This window comes from Trichechus manatus, unplaced genomic scaffold, assembly GCF_000243295.1.
Source record: "Trichechus manatus latirostris isolate Lorelei unplaced genomic scaffold, TriManLat1.0 scaffold00008, whole genome shotgun sequence".
Classification (NCBI taxonomy): Eukaryota; Metazoa; Chordata; class Mammalia; order Sirenia; family Trichechidae; genus Trichechus; species Trichechus manatus.
In genome coordinates, this window is record NW_004443944.1 from 31,175,167 (window position 1) to 31,201,418 (window position 26,252).

General features: G+C 41.6%; 1 protein-coding gene across 1 annotated transcript in view; it reads right to left on the reverse strand.

Annotated features, from left to right (window-relative positions):
- MAPRE1 (microtubule associated protein RP/EB family member 1) overlaps nt 1-21,150 on the reverse strand; it is a 30,562-nt gene extending 9,412 nt beyond the window's left edge. Inside the window, exons 1-4 of the mRNA XM_004370445.2 lie at nt 21,027-21,150; nt 17,810-17,933; nt 8,019-8,164; nt 3,881-4,088 (exon numbers count right to left, since the gene is read on the reverse strand). Coding sequence (XP_004370502.1) covers nt 3,881-4,088; nt 8,019-8,164; nt 17,810-17,930 — 475 coding nt within the window. The 5' untranslated portion in view covers nt 17,931-17,933; nt 21,027-21,150. The remainder of the gene's footprint in view (nt 1-3,880; nt 4,089-8,018; nt 8,165-17,809; nt 17,934-21,026) is intronic.
- Nucleotides 21,151-26,252: the final 5,102 nt, after the last annotated feature.

Consider the following 26,252-nt stretch of genomic DNA (forward strand, 5'->3'; position numbering starts at 1 on the left):
TATATCTAGGAGTGGAATTGCTACATCATATGGTAATTGCATGTGTAACTTTCTGAGAATCCACAAACTGTTTTCCACAGCAGATGTACCATTTTATATTCCCACCAGCAATGCACAAGGGTTCTAATTTCTCCATATCCTCGCCAATACTTGTTATTTTCCATTTTTCTGATAACAGACATTCTAGTGGAGGTGAAGTGGTATCTACTGTGGTTTCCATTTGCATTCCCCTAATGACTACTGAGGAGCCCTTGCGGCACAGTGGTTAAGAGCTGGCTGCTAAACCAAAAGGTTAGCAGTTCGAACCCACCAGCTGCTCCTTGGAAACCCTAATGGTGCAGTTCTACTCTGTTCTGTAGGGTCATTATGAGCCGGAATCAACTCGACAGCAACAGGTTTGGTTTGGTTTTTGGTTAATGACTAATGGAGTCCTGGTGATGCAGCGGTTAAATGCTTGGCTACTAATCGAAAGGTCAGGTGTTCCAACCCCCCAGCTGCACCATGGGAGAAAGATGTGGCAATCTGCTTCTGTAAAGATAACAGCCTTGGAAACCCTATTGGGCAGGTCTACTCTATCCTATAGGGTTGCTATGAGTCAGAATCAACTCGACAGCAACAGGTTAATGACTAATGAAATTGAGCATCTTTTCATGTGCTTATTGGCCATTTGTATCTTCTTTGGAAAAATGTCTATTCAAGTCCTTTGCTCATTTTACGACTGGGCTGTCTTTTTGTTGTTAAGAGTTCTTTATATATTCTGGATATTATACCCTTATCATATATATGATTACCAAATATTATCTCCAATTCTTAGATTGTCTCTTCGTTTTGTTAATAAAGTCCTATGATGTGTAAACATTTTTAATTTTAATGAAGTCCAATTTATACATTTTACCTTTTGTTGTTCATGCTTTTGGTGTTATATTAAGAATCCATTGTCAAAACCAGGTCCCAAATCATTATCCCTATGTTTTGTTCTAAGAGTTTTATGGATTTAGGTTATTGATCCATTTGGAACTAATTTGCATTTATGGTGTGAGGTACAGGTCCAACTTCATCTTTCACATATAGAAATCAAATTGTCTAGCATCATTTATTGAAGAGACTATTCTTTCTCCATTGAATGAGCTTGGCACCCTTGTCGAAAATGAACTGGCCACAGACGTACAGATTTATTTCTGGACTCACAATTCTATTCCATTGGTCTATAAGTCTATCCTTATACCAGTACCAGACTGTTTTGATTACTGTAGCTTTATAGTATGTTTTGAAATTGGGAAGTGTATGATTCCTCCTTTGTTCTTTTTTCAAGATTGTTTTGGCTACTTAGGCCCGTTGTAATTCCATATGAATTTGAGGACTGGCTTTTCCATTTCTGCAAAGGCAGCTGTTGGAATTTTGATAGGGACCGCACCGAATCTATAGATCACTTTAGGGGAGCAGAGAATTTTTTAAGATGAGAAATTTCAAAGGCAAAAAATCTACCAGACAAGGGGAGACTGTGACCAACTAGGCAGCTGCATCTTGTTGTCCACGGTGCTCAGTGAAGGGAACCAATGCTAGAGAGCCCCAGCATGCAAGACAGCAACCCCACATTTGCCCAAGTGGTTTTTCTATCCTGGCAGCAGAATAAGTACCAATTTTAGCCATGATCGTTTGTGCTGAAAATAAGTCCTTCGGTGAGGTGTTTTCTCCGCTGGGATGAAGAGGACTATCATCTGAAAGAGGTACAACAGATCTGGTACATACAGATGATCTACCTTAACCCACCTCCAACCAAATCCACAAGTGGGGCACATCATGGAGTGAAGGCAAACTTCACACCAGGAGTGAACTCATAGTCCCAGCTGTTGCCAGGTGTTCAAGGTTTCCCAGCTGGAAGGTAAAATGCCTTCTAACTCAGAAGCTCAGGCTCCATGGATTTGGAAGGGGAAGGAGTCCATAAGGGTGGTAAAGCCTGCTCTTACCGCTAATTACTTTGAAACTTTGCTCACCCTTTAGAAGGTGTTTAGAAGGGCTTAAAAAGAAAAGCATCAAACTGTCTAGTATTTAAAGACTTCTCAAAATAATAATAGCCAAAAACAGGCAAAGACAACAAAAAACTAGTAACGTGGCCAACTTATCTATAGGTGAGAATAATCAAGAACAGTCTACCTTCAATGTAAACATATTATGCATGGTTTTATTCATTCATTCAGCAATTATTCTGTAAAACTTGTACATATACCAGGCTTAGAAATCTGATCTTCCTGACACCCCAAACTCAATAAACATAGGCCTTTCACCCACAGTAACAGCCATTTCCTCTGCATGGCCCTCCCTAGTACATGTCTCTTCCAAGGACTAAATGTTTAATACAAGTCTCAAATAGACTGTCAGCAGCATCTGAAACATGAAATTCATGTGATTATCTATACTGGACCCATTCTGAACAGCTAAGGAATAAAGTACTATTCAATAGCTGGAGAAATTAGAACCCTCATACACTGCTGATGGGAATGTAGAATGGTACAGCTGCTCTGGAAAACAGGCATTTCTGCAAAGGTCAAACATTGTTACCATACGATAACATGCAATTGCACTGCAAGAGTATATGATCTTGGAGATATACTTACGAGAAATAAAAACATAAGTCCAGCAGCATTATTCATAATAGCCAAAAAGTAGACACAAGCCAAATGCCCATCAAATGATGAAGAGAGGAATCCATACAATGGAATATTATTTGGCAATAAAAAGGAATGACATACTAATAAAGATGCTATAATATGGATGAACTTTGAAAACATTATGCCAAGTGAAAAAAGCCAATCACAAAAGAATACTATGGCTCCATTTATATGAAATGTCCAGAATACGCAAATCTATAAAGACAGAAAGTGGACTAGTGGTTGCCTAGGGCTGGAGGCTTAGGAGGAAATGAGAAGTAATTACTAATGGGCACGAGGCTTCTCTTCTGGGGTGATGAAAATGTTCAAAAACTGATTTGGTGATGGCTGCATAACTCTGTGAATATACCAAAAACTAGTGAATCGTATACTTTAAATGGGTGAATTGTATGGCATGTGAGTTATATCTCAATAAAGCTATTAAAAATAAAAAAGTACTCAACATCCCTCTCTACCTACCAGATAGATCAGCCTCTCTCAAGGTACTGAGACCTTAACTAATGCTCTTGCCACCTTCTAGAAAAGGAAGAATTACCATTTGTATACATATGTTATGACTATACCACTGCAAATACATTTTAGAAAACTTAACCAGGCCAAAACCTTTGGAAGGTCTCTAAAAATAGCCTTTCCTTGCCTCTTAGACTCTGCTACCAGCATAGCAAGCCAAAGCCACTTACCAGCTAAAGTTCTAGGGAGGGGCAAGGGAGCCATGAGTAAGCATAGAAAGCTGGTCTACAGAAAGAAAGACAACGCAGACAGCGAAAAACAGTCCCTGAGGCCTAGAAAGCTCCTTCCGTTCCTGGGAGTTCAGTCCTGGTTGTAAATTCTCATCCTACGGTTTTGTGAAATAAATGCCCTTGTGTTCAAACTAAAGTTTCCTTTATGTGAGCCTGAAGGGATTTCTATTCTACACAACTAAAAAGCCTTGGCAAAATTGCATACAATAACTCATTCAGGCCTCAAAGTAACCCACTAGCGCAAATGAAGTGGCTTACACAGGGGTACAGAGACCTAAGAACAAACACCCATGGGCCTGATGCCAGAATCCATGTTCTTGCCACATGGCCTCACAGCCCTGAAAGGAGATGGCACACTGGGATTATGTCCCCGAAAAGCAGAGCCTATGGCTACTCAACAAATTCTGGTTGACTGCTGAATGAATGAATGCCTGGGTTACTGTTATTTGGAAATGGTGATTTTCCTTTTACCTGCACTGCTAGTGCTGACAGGTTTCTTCGGTTTACTCAGAGCTGGAGCAACAAGGGAAGGAGCCATTGCAGTTTCTTGACCTTGTCTGGCAGCTACAGGGTCATAGTCTTTTCCATCGTAGTTTGCATCAAAAAATTTCTTGAACCACTGAACAAATTCAAAATTGTCCTGAAACTTTCCTTTTACTAATTTGTCCACTGGAATTATCTGCAGAGAAAAATGAAGACTGTTTAGCCAAAAGCTGAAGGCTTTTATCAAGCATCAAACTTGTACAGGCATCAAATCAGTATAAAGCTCTGTGAAAAGGAGAAAAAAACATTTTAGAGGCAGTAACAGCTTAACCCCTAGAAGTCTGAAATGCAAACTTCATTCAGTTTGCCTTCCACAATACTTACACATACGAACCCATCTCAAGGTCCATCAAATTTATGAAAAGAGAGTCAGAAACCAAAATGAAAAATAGAGCAAGTATCCATATACATGTCGCAAACACACACCCCAGCACATTCTGAGAGGTGATACAGGTGTCATTCCACTGTAAAGTGTAAACCCACCCATGTAACTTGCAGGACCACAGTGCCTGTGGCAAAGTATGAAATCCATAGCACAACCGAAAACGGGCGACTACGATGAACACTGTTAAAGAGAGTTCTGTCTGGAACATAGAAGGTGCAGAAATCAGTTCCAGGATAGATTTCTACCAAACAGCATGCTTTTCAAATTCAAATGCCGTTAAAACGTACTTTAATTACCTTTTAAGTTTTTTTTTGTTATATAAGAATATTGTATAGACGTATCTATAGATGTATGTACATACTTAGGTATATGTGTGCATACATGTATACCCATACATATAATAAACCACATGGGGGCACAGTTACAGATACTTCTTAGACATAACCAAACACCCTGCGAGACTAGTTTTTGGGTTTGAAGGCCTAGGAACATGGTTTCATGGAACAACTCTGTTAACTGGCATAATATAGTTCATAGAGTCTATGTTCTACATTCAATGTGGTGAGCAGTGTCTTAAAAGCTGCATGTAGCCATCTAAGATACATCTACTGGTCTCTATTCATCTGGAACAAAAGAGAAAGACAGAAACTTGAGACTCAGAGAAGAAAGCAGCCTCTGTGGCTAACAGTTTACACAAATCATGTGCTCATCTACCCTGAGACCAGAAAAACTAGATGGTGCCTGGCTACCACTACCAACCATTCTGATCAGGACCACAATAGGTGGATCCTCATAGAGCAGGAGAAAAATGCGCAACAGAACTCAAATTCTTTCAAAGTCCAGACTCAGTGGACCTGTTGAGACTAGACAACTCCCCAAGACTATCACCATGAGATACTCTTTAAACCTTAAACCAAAATTATCCCTTGAGGTCACCTTTTAGCTAAATAACAGACCAGCTCATAAAATAAAGAAAATCACCCATGACCAATGAACTGCTTTAAAAAATTATCTATGAGACCAAATGGTCAAAAATTACTGAAAAGCAAAGACGATAATGTAAGGTGGCAGGGAAACTAGAGTACTGGAAATGGTATAACCAGAATGGAATGAATGAGAATGATGACACATTGGGAAAATGTAAGCATTATCACCGAATAATTTGTGCAGAATTGTTAAATGGGAACCTAATTTGCTGTGTAAATTTTCACCTTAAACACAATAAAATACTATTTAAAAAAAAAAAAAGAAGAAGAGGAATATTGTTATAGGTATTATTTCAAATTGTTAAGCTGTTGGCCAGAACTTATCTATTAACTCTTCAAGGATTCCAGCTGCAATGGTACTTATTATTAAAAAAATATAGCATGATCAAAAAAAGGGAAAAGAGTATAAAATGAAGTTAAAAGAAAAAGAAGCTTTACTAATGCTTGCTACGCTTTCTGACAGTGGTGCCTTCACTCAGTCCATAGTTTGGACTACGTGCGATTGGTCCTAAGGGAAGAGCTGGAGTCCTACAAGCCACAGGGGTTGACAGCGGTACTTCACTCAGTCCTACCTTTTTGATATACTTGATTTATTGTGGATATCTTGTAGTAACTGATTAAGTAGTTTTACAAATGCTATAGCTTACCTAGTTTTAAGTAAACTAAACTAACTTACAAGAAACAGACTTGCGCTTGAAAGGATTTCTGCAAAGATGCTGCAGGCTAAAGAGAACACTAACAATGCAAGCCCAAGTAAACAATGAGAAAATGCCAGAGCTGACAAGTAGGCAGGAGTGCTTTCTCAGCCACATCCTTAACTTCTTCCTTTCAGTAAAGGTGCCTTTCCAACAGAGTGGGGGAACATAGCTACTTTTCACAAGAAACTCATGCAGTAGAGGGATCTTTCAGAAATTGGCTCCATTGTTTCGTGACTTTGTTGTCAAAAAAGATGTACACATATTACCTGCCAACAGTATCCTATCTTCACACTTCAACTTGGAAACAAAATGTTCTAACCTATTTTAAAATCTCCCAAGGGAAGTATTTCAGTAGATTTTGAAGCTATTTATTTAAAACATAAAACCAAAACACCTGATTACTTGGAACGAACAACTGACATCAGGACAGATATAAATTTTCTACGCATGATTGGTAGGTGAAACTAAATATATTAGTATCATGCTTTACTATGCCAATGATGCATTTCTTCCATTTGTAACCACATTATCTTTTACCAGCTCTTTTTAAAATTAAACTATGTGTCTGTCGTTTAAAATCAAATGGCAAAATAAACTGAATTTAGAGTCAGGCCTTCAAATTACTGATCACAACATGTTAAACCAAGATTTTTCAAAAATAATGAAGGTTTTATGAACCAATAATAAACTAAACATTAAAAAAAGAAAAATAATAATATTAACTAGATCCACCCGTCTGAACAAATAAATACAATTTTTAAAAATTATTTTGTACGATACTGCAACATTTACAAATAAAATGTTACATCTGGAACTTGCTTCAAAATAATCCAGGAACAGGAGGGTAGCGTAGGAGTGTAACTGAAACAAAATTGGTCCTAAGTTGATAACAGTTGAGATACATGGAAGATCTTAACACTATTCTCTCTACTTAATGTATACTTCAGAAATTTTCCATAGTAACTTCACTTTTTAAAAATCACTGTATATAATAAGCTATTCCTAGTTTAAACTATGCCTGGCAACTAAATAAGGAGCCCTGGTGTACAGTGGTTAAAGCCCTCGGCTGCTAACCAAAAGGTCAGCAGTTCAAACCCACCAGCCACTCCTCAGGAGAAACATGTGGCAGTCTGCTTCTGTAAAGATTTACAGCCTTGGAATCCCTATGGGGCAGTTCTACTCTGTCCTATAGGGTCGCTATGAGTCGGAATCAACTTGATGGCAGTGGGCTTGGTTTTGGTTTGGCAACTAAATGGTATTCTCACAATACAAATGCAAATCTTATATATTATAGAGACAAAACTAAATAAATTTCACAGTAAATAAAACCAGATATACCAACAGCAAGATAATTAGCAGATCACTAAAAGCTTTAGTAAAAATATTATCCCCAAAGAATGGCTTGAAAGAATAAACCCTTCTGATGGGGGACAGAGAGAAAGTCTGCCTAATTTTGCAATTATCTATTATCTCCTAAAGCAGAGGTAATATTTATCCTAATGAGGCCTACTGGACCATATTCCTGGTACCTTCAAATAACCTTGGACACAGGAGGAAACTTCCCATCACCCACCAGGGATCCTCCTGGGACCAGAAATAGCAAGTATTTCTAGAATCTTCTATATTGGAACTACCTATTCTACATATGATATGCTTCACAGAAGTAAATCCAGAGATTAAGAGACTAGATCTCAGGCTAACAGAAATTAAACAGTAATATTTAAAAGAAAAAAAAATCCACTGGTACTGATTTACAGGTTGACTCCTCCAAACAGTCACCAACTTCACAGACAATGAAGAAAGAAGATGGCAAAGGGACTAGGGGTAGGGAGGGTAAAGGGAAACTTTGTTCCCAGTAAATTCTGTGTTAACTGAGAAAAGATACTTACATAAACTGTGAAAAGAAAAGCTCAAAGTCATGGGCTAGTATTTGTATCCTTAGTAACAATCATTAGTTAAGAAACATTAACCAACATGAAAGAATAAAATGTACTTACTTTGTCAACACCCATTCTCTTAAAACCTGCTTGCAGTATTTTAAAGTTCTGGATGTACTCATGTTCTAGTTTAGCCTGGAATTTCACTTTCTTCAAGGCAATGGAGCCAGGGAACAGCATGTCCATAAACTGACAATAGGCAGCCCCTGAATGAACAACAACAACAAAAGAATAAGATTAAAAGTAGGTCATTTCATGCTACCATTAAAGAAGCAGGCTGAACTTTTTCCCAGACCTACCTAACCCAAATACAATTTAAAAAGTTGTAAAGTGGACCTACAAAACCCAGAAGCTTCATTACTACCTGACATTGAAGTCATTTTTTTATAAATCTATTAACAAGGCTATGGCACTTTATAAATTCTACAATATACTTGCAATTCGGAAGCCTATAAAGAGAAAAGGAAAGCTTAAAACTCCCAGTTTTTATTAGAAACCAGCATAACAATAAAATGACCACTAGAGAGAGAAGTGAGGGCCTAGATTAGAAAGGAGGAAATCAAAGGTAACATTTTCTGATTTTTCACAAGGACAAACCCTCCTCCCCACTAGGGAGGAAGAGAGGAATTCCCGTAAGTATTTCCAAGATCCATCCTCTGGCTTAAAAAAAAAAAAAAAAAAAAATTTTTCTAGAATGTTTGTCTCCCTGGACTTTTTATATCTGTAAGTAAACCTATCATTTTATCAACGAAGTTGAATAAAAGACATTTTTATGTTCCTCCCTTAAAAATATTTTAATGGGTACTGTGAGAAATTATGGGAAACCCTGGTGGCTTAGTGATTAAAGAGTCTGGCTGCTAACCAAAAGGTCAGCAGCTCGAATCCACCAGGCATTCCTTGGAAACTCTATGGGGCAGTTCTACTCTGTCCTATAGGGTCGCTATGGGTTGTAATCGACTCGACGGCAATGAGTTTGGTCCTTTTTTTTTTTTTTTGGTGAGAAATTATTGCACATATTTCATCCCATTTGCTTCCCGAATTTTATTCCTTCCCCTTCTTGCCCTTTTTTTCCTTCACCATCACCCCAAAAAGGTGTTTTCCTCAGTGCTTAAATTTTCCAGAAATGCTATTTCTCTAATGCCTACCGAACAGAACTCTCCTAATACAGGTCAGGCTTCTCTGCGTACTTACTGCTCTTCCAGGGCGAATACGCCGAAAGAACAAGCTATAGAAGGAGGCAAGAAATCCCCGAACTAAACAATAGGTGTTCCACAGCACTCAAGACCACCATAAAATGTACACTCGACTTACTCAAGACCTGGCCAAGCTGGCTCACTGCCAGGTTCAGCATAAAGATTATTTTTAGAAAGAAGATTCTAAGAGAACAGAAGCACTTCAATGAGCAGGGTGACATTCTTAGTATAGAAAGCAGCCTTAGAAAGTGACAGCCTGATTTTTGAGATGGCTGATTTATTTACTCACGCAACAAAAATATACTGAGGGCACTCAATGTACCAGGCACTGAATTAGCAATGTTTATATTTTTAAAAACAGGGACCGTTTCTAAATTCTAGAGAACACGACACAGTTTCTTCAACAACATATTGGGAGCGGGGGGCCATTATGTTTTAAAAGAGATTTAACCACTAAGAGTTAATAATTTACCAGATGCAACATATAGACTTTGTTTGGAAACTGATATATACAAGCCAACTTTAAGAGAAAAAAAAAAAACTACATCATCTATTAAGCATCTAAACCCATGGGCACTGTTAACATGAAAGACATTTTTTTGAAACAGAAAAACAGTGTGCATTTTCTAAATCACCGTATTTTTAAAACATCCAGGGGGATCCTAAGTAGAATCAATCAAAACCACTTAAAAGCAAGAGTCACCTGCTTTTCAGAAAAAGTCTGCTTGAAGAACTATTTCAGTTTTTATTTTAGAACGAGAAGAATCCTTAGACTCACTTGAAAATAAAAAACTGAGGACCAGAGGTAAAGTGACTTGCCCAAGGCCACAGAGCCAGAAACTTCTTAGGATGAATCCCAGGTATCCTGACTCCCAGTTCACTCCTCTCTTACACATCATTAAACTTACTCCCTCAGATAATGCCCTATAATTGAGTAAAGCAGCTATTCCTGGGTCAAGGAAAAAAGAAACATGTCATGCCGCTGGTTGAAACAGAGTTAATATACAGAGAAAAACATTAAGATGCCAGTATCAATGGGCAAAACAATGGGACAATTCAAAGAAATGTAAGTGGCTAACAAACACGGGGGCCCAGACTAAGGAAGTGATCTTTTTTTTAAAGAACAAAGATTTATGCATGAAACTGGTTATCACAACTTTATTCACAGGCATTAAAACTGGGAACAACCTAAATCTCCAACAGTACAAGAGATCAATTACATAAATTTTAGCACCCCTACCCTCACAATAGAGCCTTGGTGGCGCAGTGGTTAAGAGTGTGGCTGCTAATCAAAAGGTCGGCAGTTCGAATCCACCAGCCACTCCTTGGAAACCCTGTGGGGCAGTTCTACTCTGTTCTATAGGGTCTCTATGATTTGCAATCGACTAGATGGCAATAGATTTTTTTTATATATTACTTTTATAATCAGAAAACAAAAAAGGGTAAAATTTTAAAAGAAGAAAAGACAGTATATTAACTACTTTTCACAAGAAAAGAGCTGAACACTCTGGCCTATAAATGACTCAAATAGCTGAAGAACAGGTTAAAAAGGGACCTGCCTTCCAACTTCTGCCTTAATAACTAGGGTGGTCATGGCCAGAGCAAAAGCTGGCAACACAAGCATGGCCACTGGCCCAAAAATTTGCAGCAGGAGGCTGCAGACAGACTGAGGGTAGGACCACCTGTCACTGCATTGACTACCAAGTGACTGCCACAGCTTCACTCTACCAGGCTCTGCGCTGGCTCTCAGCCCCTTCAAATCAATGGTCCCCTGGAGAAGTAGATGAAAGGTACAGCCAACATTCTGCACAGAATGCTTCCCCATCAGAAGATCCCAGATTAGGAACTCCCAGGGGGTTACACACTGACTATTAAATGTTAAGAGTGCTCAGGCTTCAAGGAGTAGGTGAGGCTTCAGATGGATGTTAAAGGATGAAAAAATTTGGAAACAGAGGGCTGTGAGGAGTCATTAATGCACACATTAAAAATCAGGTTTATTTTAACATGGGAAAATCCTAGTTAAATTTAAAAAGCAGGAAATAAACTGTACAACACATGCGTTTATATATGCTATTTACTGCAACAGTCTGTAATAGCAACAGACTACAAACCACCTAAATATACATTAATGGGAGACTGATCCAAAAAAATTATGGTACTACAGAGTCATAAGAGAAAATGAACTGACATTAGCAATACAGACATGGAACACTTTCCAGAATATATAGTGTGATTGAACATGCTACCATTTGTGTGGAAAAGAGAATACACACACACACACACACTATATAGAAATATGCATGTTTTCGCTTGTATGTACATATACTCTCTGGAGGATACTCAGCTAATAACACTGGTTACCTCTGAGAAGGGGACTGTATGGCCGGGAGATGGGGGTGAGAGGGGGACTGCTCACTGTTTATCTGTTTCCTTTGAATTTTAAACCATTTTGAGAGTTTGGGTTATTCAAGAATAAAAACTGTATATACAGCATGTTAATTATACTTTAATATTATAAGGGTCACTATGAGTTGGAATCAACTCGACAGCAACAGGTTTTATTATAAGAAAATACTGGAAGAAAGTATAGCCACAATGAGTGACTCTGATCAAGTTCTTTAACCTCTCTGTGCCACAGTTTCCCTATCTGTAAAGTGGGAATTATAGTCCCTACTTCCAGATTATATAACTAAAGCACGTTGGAAGCTGCCTGCCCTATCATAAGTACTCAATAAATGAAGCCATGATTAGGCTAAAAAAAATTATAGCTCAAAGATAACAATGACTATTGCTAACCTGTGATATTATAGAGGACTGTGATTTTCTTAATATGTTTCTATATTGAGGATCTAACAATTTACAATCAGAAGAAAATAACTTGCCTGTCTTTTGTCTTATTTTGCTTTAAGTAAGGCAAAGAAAAATCAAGGAGGCACTTGAAGAGTTAGGCAAAAAAGTTTGGAGAGTTACTGAAGGTCCTCGAGCAGAAGAGCGACTTAATGAAAACAGTCTCTTAGAAAGGCTGCAAACGGATGCGGTGTAATGAGAGAAGGTAGGAGCTGGAGAATCTAGAATTTGGTGCCTAGTTAGGAGGCCACTGTGGCAGCAGTGGGCAAACTGAGAAGGGGCTGGATCCAAAAGACTCTTCACAAGACAAATAGAACTTTGTGGGGAACCAGCCTCAAAAGATGCTTCTCAGGCCAGAGATACTGGAAAAATGGTGGAATCTTGGCCCTAAATGGAGTACCTGGGAAAGGGAGTCAGCTTGAGGAGAAAACAAAGTTGGAACTTAAGTAGAGGTGGGTAAGAAGTATCCTATGGATAAAAACACCAGAGAAGATCAAAGTGGGGAAGACCTGGTTAGGGGCATGGTCACACACTCTCAGAATAGGGGACCAAGCCATTAACAGTAAAATACAAACAAGACTAATATGAACAAGACAGTACAACACAAACAAGTCTATAAACTCAAGGGCTATTGGGGCCCCACAATATGCTGAGGAAAAAGAAAATCTAACATTTGTCTGGGGGTATCTGAGCACCTCTCTGAATCTTCACAATGCAGTAACTACGGAGGATGTCAGACTGGAGTGCAGAAGGCAAGAAGAGGAGAGAGGAGCTAAGGGCAGTACCTGAAGGCTCTTCTACATGTGCTAAGCACTATGCAGGCCATTGCAAAAATGCAGAGGGGCCTGAATATGGGATGGAACTGGAAAGAAAGAGGAAATTGACAAAAGGCAATTGGCATCCCTGTTTTGATACAACCAATTCCTTGTCAAAATCATTCTCTGTCATCAGGTTGTTGTTTTGTTTTTTCTAGATGATTTATTCTTCCAAAATACTTAATGACTAGCTCTACAAAGGGAGCAGTCGTGGTTTAGTGGTAGAATTCTAGCCTTCCATGCAGGAGACCCAGATTCGATTCCTGGCCAATGTACCTCATGCACAGCCACTACCCATCTGCCAGTGTTGCTATGATGCTGAACGGGTTTCAGCACAGCTTCCTGACTGAGATGGACTAGGAAGAAAGCCCCAGTGATCTACTTCTGAAAATCAGCCAATGGATCACATCGATCTGATCCACAACCAATCATGGGGATGGCACAGGACCAGGTAGCACTTCCTTCCATTGGGCACGGGGTCATCATGAGTCAGGGGCTGACCCAACGGCAGCTAACAACAACAGATTTTTTCTGAGGATGGTCATTTTCCCTGGGAGCTGGCTCCTCTCTGTATGGAAGTTTATGCATGGGGTTGCCACGAGTCAGGGGCCCACCTGGCAGCAGCTAACGAACAACAACAAGCTCTCCAAAATTGGGAACTATGGATGTAATAATCAATCTCAAAACAACCTGCCAACTCTGTCCCTGAAAGTTATCCTCACCTTATCTCATGATAAGAGGCAAGCAAAAGCTCTTTTCAGTGTTGGGGCAGGGGAAGTCTATCATGCTATCAAAACTCAGACACTTCACAGGCAGCTGCACATTAACAGTGTAGGAGTTCACAGCTTTGCCCTCTCAAGGGAAGACCTATTCCTACCTTTTATTTCGTGGGGAATTCTGGTCTGTTTGATCCTCTGCTCATCAGAGGTGAAACCAGGAAGGACCAGGCAACAGCACGAAAGGCTATGGGGATTCTCCTTGGGCCTCAGTAAACGCAAGGAGCTGAGGAGCCTCATGTTCTCTATGACTCCGACCCCATGGAAGCGGGTCTTCCTCAGGGATACAGTGTCTGCGGCTCATCCTGTTTGGTCTCGTACCGGAAGCTGAGACTTGGTTTTCTAAAGGCTAATGTGAAACACAATGCAACCATCACTGTATTTTTACACAAATAATGCACGCGTTATATGTTTTTTGCCAACCATGCAACCCCCTTGCGCATTATTTTCCTAGGCGCACTACACACTTAATACGTGTGGACGTGCTATTTTATTTGTGAAAAAATATGGTACACTCATTCATAACGCCTTCTTAAGAGCCTCCTAAAAGAAAGGGTTATGAATGAATAGATGTTTATTTACAAATCACAAATCACAGCTAAGTGTCCTGCCCTTACCACTTTCTACTGGGGAAAAGCACTTTTATCTGGGATAAGAAAGGAGACTGCCATCAGGTAAAGTTGAAATACTTGGCAGCTGTTTAATGACACAATATCACTGTAATTAATTATATATAATTTACATATATTTACATTTAACCCTCTTTCAAATGCTTCCTTAAAAGATAGAACATGTACACAGCAGAAAGAGTGTGGGTGGTGTGGTCAGACAGATTTGAGTTCAAAATCAGCCTCTAAAATACGTAAGCTGTGACCCAACAGGCACTGTCCCTTCATCCTTAAGACGATGTGCCCTCCCTTGCGAGGATCTACAGGGTCTGGCACGGACTGTATCTGGAAGCCACTATTACAGGTGATCCTCACAACACTCCAACAGGTGAGCCAAGTACTACTATCCCAGAGTACAGATGAGGAAACAGATATGAAGGAACTCCTCTAAAGTCAGAGGGCTCAGAGCAGACTGAAGTCTCTTAATGCTCAGTCCTGACTGTCCATGGCAGCTCCCTACCTAAATGAGATAAACTTGAGCACCACACGTACAACACATGACAAGAGATCTCATTTTCCAAGCAACTAAGTGAAATATACTTTAGGGTATTATATTTATAGGAAGAGGTAAATTTTAGGGAGAAATTTCTGGTGAAAAAGCTGGCTTCAATGAAAACTAAGATGACCTCATGCCCACGTTAGTCATACATCATGGGACAAATAATTGCTTTAAGCCTCAAGCAAATGGGGGTATGGAGATGAAAGTGAGAAAAATAATAGAAAATGGTGGAAAAGCAGCACAAATCCAGCACAAATCCAAATCTAACAACTTGTGTCCATTATTTAAAAAGTAATTAATGTTTAATCAACATTAGGCATCACTGTTTCACTACACAATTTCACAAGAAGCTTCCCTCTGATCATCTGCAAAACTGAGATTAAACCTTACAGAGGAAATAAGACAAGCAAATGAAACAATGACCCAACTATAACATAAGTACAAAGGCTCAACTGAGGAAAAAAAATTATAGAAATGACAGTAATAATTTTAAATCAATCTAAACGGCACTGGTCTGAAGGAGAATCTGAAGAGGCAATAGGGTACACTGCTGAAGAGCATGGGCTCTTGATTTGGAAGAAGGTTCAAAAACCAATTCTGTTGTTTGTATAACCCTAGGTTTGTTACTCAACTTCTCTAAGCCTGCTTCCTCATCTTATAATGGGGTTGACAACCATATCTAGGTACAGTGAGAATTAAACGAAGAGATGTTTGACAAGCATTTACATGATGTCTGGTACATAAATGTTCAATTAAATGATTACTGTTCTTATTACTAGAGAGAGGCTGAGGATTCTGATTCTCTACCCCATAAACAAGTCAAGAATTTAAGCAGCAGCAGAATACATATCCTATCATTCCTTCTGGCATATTTCTGACCTAACTCCTGTGTTAGATCTAGTTTTGATAACCCTAACGCCTTCCTTACTATGTCAAAACAGAAGCAGTCAGTAGAACTCAAAAGGTGGGGCAAAAAGTCTTTACAGAGAGTGTAAACGGGTAACAAGGAGACCTGTTGGTGCAGTGGTTAAAGCGCTCAGATGTTAACCGAAAGGTCGGCTGTTCCAACCCACCAGCCAGCCTAGCCACTCTGGAAGAGAAAGATGCGGCTCTACTTCCACAAAGATTTATACCCTTGGAAACCTTATAAAGCAGTTCTACTCTTCCCTACAGGGCTGCTGTGAGTAAGAGTCAACTCTAAACCAGTGGGGTTTAAAGTGATAACACCTTGGAAAAATAATTACTAAGAGCCTAAAAAGTTCACACCCTTTGATCTAGTAATTCCACTTCTAGGAATCACTGAGGAAACTGACAGATTTATGTTAAGGGATATTCAACTTAGCCATAATTCATAGAGTAGGAAAATTAGAAACAAGTTAAATGAACAAAAACTAAAAGGAGATTAAATAACTCCAGCACAGCCACAGAATGAAACAGTACACGGCCCTTAAAAATTAAGTAATTAGAAACCACAGGTGGCGCAAACAGTTAACACAGTCAGCTACTAACCAACAAGTTGGTGGTTTGAGTCTACCCAGAAGAGCGTCAGAACAAAGGCCTGGTGATCTACTTCTGAAAAAATCAGCCACTGAAAACCCTATGGAGCACAGTTGTACTCTGGCACATACGGGGTTGCCATGAGTCAGAGTCAACTTGACGGCAACTAGTTTTTAATTCCAAGATACATAACGGCAGGGGTGAATATCCACAATAAAATCTTAAATGAAAAAATGTTCCACTATATACAAATACATACATGCATAAAAAAGTGACAGAAAGAAAAACTCAAACAGTGGCTTTCTCGGAATAATGGAATTACAGGCATTTAACTTTCTTCTTTCTAGTTTTCTAAATGTTATACAATTAGTACGTACTACTTTTTTAGCAGAAACAAAACATGGTTTTTTGTTTTTTAAATCATTATCTTGTCAAATTGTTGTTGTCAAACAGTAGTTCAATAAAATCATGGTTGAAATGTATGTGCCTGACTTTGGTTTTGTGCTTCTTGGGAATAATAAATGCCACCGGTGAACTAATATAAAACTACAACAGCAGTATAGTCATGCACCATGTAACATCTGTTCAGGCAATGTCCAACTGTATATACATCCTTGGTCCCATAAGGTTATAAAAGAGTTCAGAAATCTCAATCTAACAATGGGACATAGCGGATTTAGGCATGTCACACTCGACAATCACAACGATCCTCAAAAACAAAGAAAAAATTCTCCAAGCTGTTATAAGGATCAGCTCCACTGAAAGCTACAAGGCTAACGAAAATGTAAGAGGGACCTATATCTGATATAGAGAAATTGCTAATGACATGGATTGAGGACCAAACACAAAAGCAAATCCCTCTCAGCACGTTGACAATCACTGCTAAGGCACGAAGCTTGCGCAAGAGACTTAAAAAAAAAGCAGGACCAGACTACGTTACCGAGTTTAGTGCTAGCTCTGGGTGGTTTAAGCGCTTCAAATGTTTTTCACTGCATAATGTGAAAGTGAGTGGTGAGTCTGAGAGTGCTGACGTGAAGGGAGCTGAAGAATTTGTTGAAACCTTAGATAAACTAATTGTAGAGGGACGTTATTTGTCTCAGCAAATTTTTAATATGGATGAAACCTCCTTATTCTGGAAGCGAATGTCTGAAAGGACCTTCATCCATAATATGGTTTCACACAACATCCAAATCACATAGTGTCCTATTTCACAAAATATATCATGGATATTAAGTGACATATGACTAAACAATTATTGTCCCCAAATAAAGCATTTCAAATCTGGACGCCTAAGAGTACAGGCCAAGAAGTCGAGACTAAGCTGTGGGCCTCACACTCTAGTCTCTCTAGCAGGAGACAGTGGACACACAGGCCAGAAGCAGTATCTTTTAAGCACAGTTCCTTTTAGAAGAGGAAGTAGAGCAAGAGGAAGAAATGGAGTGGCCCTAATGCAGATCCTGAACCACTGTGTGGTTTTTGCACTCAGATACGGCGCTGAGCATTCCTGAAGGACCAGCAGGCTTTCCTAGAAAAGTGGTCTAGCGAGTTTCTCTTACCTGAGCACAACTGTTCGATCTTTGTCAGATTCAACTGCAGAGACTCATTGATCCAAGCCAGCATGTCATGTCGACTTAGGTTATCACTGGTGACTGACGTCGAGTATACGTTCACTGCCATCTTCTACAGCATGCAAGGAAAAGAGAAGGGAGCTCACATTATATTAGGCATGCAAGTCAGGGCAAGCACTTCTGGAGAGTCACCCAGAGCAGACTCGTGGGAACACTCACTTTTTAAGCCTCGCCTTCTTTCCAGAGAGGCCAACCCAGAGACACTAGGATTCCAGTCACAAACCTGGATCTCCATGCATAAGCACAACTTGAAATAAATTGCCCAACACCAGCCAGCCTAAAGTTTAGGCCACATTTTAATGTGATTGACAGAAAACTCTAAATTACAAGAGACACTAAGGGATGATTACGGGCTTTATGAAGGGAGGATAATGCACAAACAAGAACCTCCTCTGTTCAGAAAACATCTCAGTCCAAGCTTACCTAGCAAAATAGCAAAATGCCTACACAAGGTTTTTTGAGATGGTGAGCTTTTATTAAGTCTTCTTAATAGTTTTCACTATTTTCCAAATTTTCTTTAAAGACTCTACCCACTTTTGTAATTGAAAAAGTAAGCAAGCTTCTCAATAACCTAAGTACTATAAAAGCACTAATGGTAGTGAATGATCTTACACTGATGAGTCCTTGGTGCTAACTTTCTGCTGAGCCATTTGAGCAGGAAGGGCATCTGAGGGCTACTACGTGCTGCCTCTGAGATCCGCCCACCCAATCCCCTTACTGGGAGTAGGGGTGACAGGTCTAGAGAGGTTAAGTGTCTTACCAGGTCTGGGCCCTCACATCCCCCATGGCACCTGGCACAGTGCCTTGCACACAATAGGCGCTCAATAAATGTTACTTATCTCCAGGTTGGCAGGACTGTGTTGAAGAGAGAAAAATGTATCTGTATTTTCTTTTTTTCAGAAAAGCAAACCACCAACATCTTTACACTCCCAAACTTGGTCGATAAAACCATGTTATGCAACAGGCCAAAAGGACTTAGTTCCTGACTCCGCTGGGAAATTAATCCCTCCTGTGTTCCCAAAGCACTTCATTCATACCTCTGCAATAGGCATTATTCATACTGGGCTGTCACTACCTCTTCATCTCCGAATCACTCCCAGGCCAGATTTGGACCAGGAGGCGATCAGCCATATGCAGAACTGAGAATTTGAAGCCAGGACCACCAGATTTGAACGTGAAGCTACCACCTATCTGAAATGGATCATGATGAGGTTTAAGTGAGACCATATACATTTTATCTGGCATGGTATCTAACACATATGAGGTATTAAACAAGGTCCAGGGCAGGAACCTTGTCTCACTCACCCTCATATCCCCAGTGCCAAAAAGAATGCTGAAGACCTGCACTACCATCTCTCACTGGGATCAGCTACAACAGCCTTCAAATTAATCTCACGGTCTCAATCTGTTATTCACACAGCAGCTGGAGAGAATTTTCTGAATCATAAGTCAGATCAAGTGTCTCCCCTGTCAAAATCCCTTCAACGAACAAAATGCATACTGTGTGCAAAATGCTATTATCAGGTAATCAAGGAGATACACATTCAAACAAAAAACACAGTCTCAGGCTGAGCGCTTGTAATTTATTTTGGCGATATTCATACATACATCGAGTACTGTATGTGTCATGCTACCATAAAATGCAAGCAGATGGTAAAGCCACATGTGTCTTCTGACCACACCCCAGCTCAGAAAAATGTTAATGGCCTTCCATCATCATATAATTTAAAACTCTTTCATTAGCAGTACATTAATACCTGGTCCCATGTGCTCCAAATGATCTGCGGCCACTAAAAACCTGGAGTTAGGCACCCTGTGGATGTGCAATAAACACCCACTGACTCAACCAATTAATTGGATCTTCCAGGCAGTCAAAAGGGAGCCTAGTTCTCAGAGCTACAGCTACAGCTCACCCTTCCTCCATAAAAATTCCATCACTTGACCTCAGTGGAAGACCCCATGAGTACCACACAAACCTCACCATTACAAGGCAGCTTCATACAGGTTTTGACTGCCTTAAAAAAGCTCCCTCTTGCCTACCCAGGTTTCTCTCTTCCTTCAGTTCTCCTAGCAGGCTCCCAAACCCATTCTAATGCAATGCTGGCGATGAGCTCCCTATTCCTTTCAGGGCATATAAGGCCCTTTGAAAAGAGTGTGTGCAAAGTGTGTCCCAGAGAGGTGAGGTGTCTAACCCTGCTCCCAGGTGTACAGCCAGGATCACAGCTCTTTGCTGGCGCCACTTTCCTCACCTTCAAGATTCTCATCCCTAAAACGGGGGGGGGGGGGAGGGATAGGAAAGGGGAGACGCCAAGCTCTGCCCTGCAGCACAGGAGGGCAGCTGTGAGGCAATGACTGGAAAAGCATTTTTCACATCACCTTGCTTTACTGTCTTCCCAGTACTCATTATATGGAATCATCTTGCCCATGTATTCATTTTCTTATTTACTATCTGCCTCCCCACCAAAAGTAGGCTCCCAGAGAGCAGGCCGTTCGTTGCCTTCCTCTTCCCGGGTGTATAACCAGCACTTAACACAGTGCCTAACACTTAGTAGGTGCTCAACAAATATCTGTTGAAAGAAAAAAAGGGTCCAATGACCTGGCTTACTTTTTGCCACTCACCTACTAAGAGCTTTCTGTACAGTACTATCAGTGTCCCATTTCACAGATGAGGAAGCCCAGGCCCAGAGATACTAAAGCACCTGTCCAAGGTCGTACAGCAGGAAATCGAACCCAGGCCTGAATCTAAAACCCAGTTTCTTATCAGGAGATATGTCCTCCTACAGTGGGGACCCTCAAAGTTCCTAGCAGGGCCCATCTTCACCACCCACCCACCCTTCACCGGCCTAGTTAACCTGGGACATCAGACCGCGGACCTTCACCGCGGCCCAGAAGCCCTCACGCCGCCAAGGGGCAGCCCCCATTTCCGGCCCGAGGCCCCGCCCGCACCGGGAGCATAGCGCGGCCCCCCACCCCGGCCCAGTTCGCACGCGCCGGGTCACAGCCCCGCCCTTCCCCCACCCGGCCCGAACCGCATCGCCGTGTGGAGCGGCCCGGACACTAGGACCTGCCGGTGCCTGCCCGGTCCAAGGCCCATACGGCCACCCGCATGGCCACGGACCCCGCGCCTCCTTGCCAGCTAGCTCACCGTCTCTTGCCTGAACCGTGTCCAGTGCCAGAACCCGGTTCCGTCTTCGTCTCGTTCAAACCGCCCAACCCCGCCGGCCCGCCCGCGCGATGACTTCAGACGCACCCCCCGTTACGCACCGACGTAAAGACTCGTCATTGCCCGCCGGCTCCTTTTATAGAGAGGGGCTCAGCCGTGCGCCGCGGGGCGGGGCCCGGCCCCTGACTGATGGCTGGGGCCCTAAGGGGCGGGGCGCAGACTGCCGTAGCGGACTATGGTCACGTGGTTGACTGCAGCCAATGAAGTCCCGCCTCGGGGGCGGGTGTGCCTCCCTCTAGAAGGAGGGGTCTACATACAAATTGTCCTAGGCTTTAGCCAAAAACAAAAAAAGATTGATTTTACAATGAATTTCTACAAACATGTATTACTGGATAATAAAGGTACTTGACAGGCGCCTTGAGGAAAGGTTTAAAGTCACCTCGGAGACACTCTGACCTCCCTATCTATAAAAACCAGTTGCCGAGTTCGTCAACCCTATTAAAAAAAAAAAAAACCAAACCCGTTGCCAACGAGTGGATTCCGACTCATCGTGACCCTATAGGACAGAGTGGAACTGCCCACATAGGGTTTCCAGGTCTGTAATCTTTACTGAAGCCGACTCCCACATCATTTTCCCGATCTATACCCTCTAGTCTCGTCATCCATTTGTTTTCTTCCTTGGTACCATATTACAGTCATCTTATTTGTTTATACGTTTGTTGTCTGTCTTTCCAGTAAGTTCCATGGAAGCAAGGACCTTGGTCCAGTTGCCGAGTTAGGTTCTCAATAGAATGAATTACACCCATTATACAGGAAAGTGAGGCTCAGAGAGGTCAATCCACTTGCCCAGTATTACAGAGGTAGATCTTGTCTAGATATCATTTATTCATGTAGTCAACATTTATTTTTTCCAGATCAGGGACTGGGGATTTGATGGTGAGCAAAAACCAGACACAGCCTCTGATCTCTTGCAAGTTTCCAGTCTTGAGAGGAAAGTGAGGCTCAGAAAGGTCAATCCACTTGCCCAGTATTACAGAGCTAGATTTAGGTTTAGAACTGGTTTCCTCGTCTAGATATCATTTATTCATGTATTCAACATTTATTTTTCCAGATCAGGGCCCAGGGATTTGATGGTGAGCAAAAACCAGGCGTAGCCTCTGACATCCTGAAAGTTCCCAGTCTTGCAGGAGAGGCAGAGGAAATAATTAATGACACAACTAATTGGTTAATTACAATCCAAACTTAGTGCTAAAGAGGAATAGTATGATGGCACCTATATTTCATGGGGAAACCCTGGTGGTGTAAGTGGTTAAGGGCTACCACTGCTAACCAAAAGGTCAGCATTGGAATCCATCAGACACTCCTTGGAAGCCCTATAGGGCAGTTGTACTCAGTCCTATAGGGTCGCTATGAGTCAGAATCAACTTGACAGCAACGGGTTTGGTGTTTTTATTTGGTTTATATTTCATGAAGCAGGGCCCTTGAGTGTCCTTCTGAGTCAGGCCTCACCCAATTAGCTGGTGAAGCGCTGGGAGGTGTTCAAGCAGAATGGGGTAGGAGGCTGGGCAGGAGCTGTTTATCAGCCAGTATAGAGACATTTCCATATTTTAACCACCAGTATTACTGGTTGTCTCTCTCTGGTATGTAGCCCTCCAAGAGCACATCACAAGGAGACCTGACCTCACTTGGGCAGCATGAGTTTCCCGGAGATAACACTTGCCCTAAAAGATGAGTTTACTCAGTCAAAGGGTTAGGATAAGAAAGGGTGAGCATCCCTGCAAGAAGCAACAGCAAAGAGCCCTGTTACCAAATGATTACGGCAATAGTAATAATATTACAATTATACTGAATTGATATGAGCATAGATAATTGAGTAAAGATATTTGTAAATGCTTTGGGTCAACATGTGTTACCCCAATTTTACACATGAAGATATTAAGGTTCCAAGAGGCTAAGTGACTTTCATCTTAAGTGGCAGAGCCAGCAGACCTGGGTTCAAATCCTGGCTCTGCTAGGAGTTAGAATTGAGATGTGTGTCAAGTTCTTAGATCACTCCTAGCATATAGTACGTGCTAAATAAATGTTAGTGATTTCTGATTGTTAGTGATTAATCGTTTTGGTTAATATCAGAATAAACCCCCTAACATCAGTCATTTCGTTGGCCATTTTGGATGGGGGTGAGGACATCAGTGTGGGAGATGAGATCAGGTGAGGAAGCCAAGAAGAGCATCCAGTACCAGGCTAAAGTGTTTGGACCCAGTTCTGGAGACACAGGTAGTCTCAAGAGGTTTCCGAGCAAAGGCCTCTGAAATAAACCTCATCTGCCCTCTCAGGAGAGCTGCCAAAGAGATGTGACAGGGCATGTGACCTTCCATGAGGAGGAAGCGAACTAAGGTTATCTGGATCAGATTAAGCCTCGATTGCAAAAGCCTGGAGTAAAAGGAAATGTTTGCCTTTCAAAAAAGAATCTCCATCCTACAAGAGAAATGGCTTTAGAGATGTTAATGCATCTTCAAGTAACTGTTTTAATATTATATAATAATTATATAATATAATATATAATGAGGTGATCTCATTATCACCGATAGAAATTGCAAGTCTCCCTTCCAAAAATAAAGCAAAAAACTATTACTTCAAGGCCTTAGTCTTATAAATGTATCACAAGTTAATTGAACTAAAAAATGGTGTTGGGACATCTCAGCTGCTTTGAGGAGCTCATGGAGGAGACAGCTCATGGAGACAAAAATAGGAAATGAAACTAAACCAAAAAAAACAGTTGTGGTCAAGTCAACTCCGACTCAGGGCTACCTCAAGTGTCAGACCCCCAAATGCACTAAAGGGTTTTCAATGGCTGATCTCTCAGTAGATAGCCAGGCCTTTCTTCTGAAGCACCTGTGTGTACCTGAATCTCTAACCTTTTTGGCTAGCATCTGAGCCTGTTAACCGTTTGCACCACCCAGGAGCTCCAATAAATCAGCTACCATTTATTCAGCACTCACTACACGGCAAGCACTCTTCCACATGCTTCACCTACACTGATTCATTTGATCCAAGCATCAGCCTTAAGAGGTTGATAATTGAGAGGCTATGGAGGACAGCCGAGGTCACAAGGTAGTCAGGGGAAGCAGTAAGTATGAGAACAGAGTCTGACTCCAGAGAGGAACCACAAACATAGCACAGACCTGGCACAGAGTAAACACTCCAGAGCAGTTCCTAGAAAACAGGAAATAAGCTAGGATGTGAAACCCTTTCTGCCTGGGGCTGCTCCACCTTTCCATGCCCCCCGGCCCCAAACACACACAGAGCCATGGAACTGCCCTGAGACCAGTCCCTGAACCCCCAGACAATACCCCTTCTACAAGGCCTCTAGGGTCCCAGATGCCAAAGCCACCCCTGTGCACTCTCCCTAACAAGGAGTTATGGAAACCAGTATGATGTTGGAGCGGTGAGGAGCACAACTTTCACACCAGGTCCTGCTGATGCGCAACATCTGGAGGGTATTACTGTCATTCCTTTCTAGGACTTTATTACCCATACATTAATATTGGGTGTTACTATCATTACCAGCACCTGCTGATCATTGCCAACACAATACTAATGACACACGTTTTTACAATAGACATCTAACGTGTGCTTACTGTGTGCCAAGCACCCAAGCAAAACATTTTACCCAGATTATGCCCTTGACCTCTCACAGCAGCCCTATGAAGTAGGCACTATTTTATTATTCCCTACTGTTTTATTAACTTGGAGATGTTGTCACTTGCCCAAAAATGACAGGGCAGCTATATGCGAGCCCCGAGGTACAAACCCAGGCAACCGGAAAGCAGCTTCAGCAGAGGCCAACATCTGATTTCAACCTCAGCCCCTTCGCACAGATCGTTGCATTCAGCCCTTGCTACTGAGCCTGGGATCACTCAGCTCTGAGCACAGTCCTCATCTTGAGGAAATGGGTCTATCCATAAAGGACAGTGCCCACAGCCCCTCCAAGCTCTCCCATCAACCAGCATTACAAGTGGGCAAGGAAACTCAAAGCCCCCTCACCTGGAGAGCTGGTCCATCTTTCCTCTTGGGGTTGAGACCGGGACTGTTTGTTTTGCTTCATTCTGTCCTGGCATCTAGGTACAGCACTGTACACAAGATGGCTTAATTGGGCAGGTAAAGGCCCTGGGGTATAAATGCCTCAGAGGGAGAAGTGTAGCGCCTACTTTGCTAATTGCAAAGTTCTCACCATGGCAACTCACACCTGTGCTGTTCTAGCCCAGCCACCCCTTTCTAATAATTGTTTACCATTTTTCCACACTAGTTGCTTCTTCCCTCTGGGTCAGACTCTTTAGGAACTTGACCTTATTAAGGCACACAACTATTAAGATGGGCTTTTTCATAACACACCTTATCAATCTTATACATGAAGAAACCAAGGCTCAGAGAAATGCCAAGTTCAACTGCTGTTCAGTGGGCACACATGGAAGTCTTTATCGGCTACTTTTCCCTGACTAAAGGCTGGAGGTAGAGACTAGGATTACAGTATTATGGGCTCTGAGTGGCGTGTGGCAAACAATAAAATGGTACTGATAGAAGGGTGCTAAATTAGTGTTCAAAAGATGGTGGGGCTTTAATCTGGGGCGTTGATCTACCCTGAGAGAACCATATCCCTCACATAGGGCTGAGGACACAGGCAGCTATGTTAGAATCATGGGACCATTCCTAACCGGTCCTCTCACTGAATTTGGTTGACATGCAACAGGACAACTTGGAAGCAATGAAACTAGGTCCAGAAGAATTTAACAGAAGCAGGAAGAACTATGAGAATCAGCCCTGGGCTTCTTTACTTGATCAGCTACCCAAGAGCTATAAGAAATTATGTCTGAACATGGGTGTTCCAAACATGCACTCCAACCACCTTTGTGAATCAAGTCTTGGAAACCCATTCATGAGCCTAGTGGGGTCCCTGGAGCAGTAACATAAAATTCTCAGGCTGTGCTCTAGACTTTAAGGAGCCCTGGTGAAGCCATGGTTAAATGCTCAGCTGCTAGGATGAAAGGTTGATGGTTCAACCCACCCAACGGCTAGCAGTGGGAGAAAGATCTGTTAATCTGCTCCCATGAAGATTACTGCCTAGGAAACCATATTGGAAAGTTCTACTTGTCACATGGGGTTGAAATTGCCTCAAAGGCACCTAACAACCCTAGACTCTGGGGGTGAGCA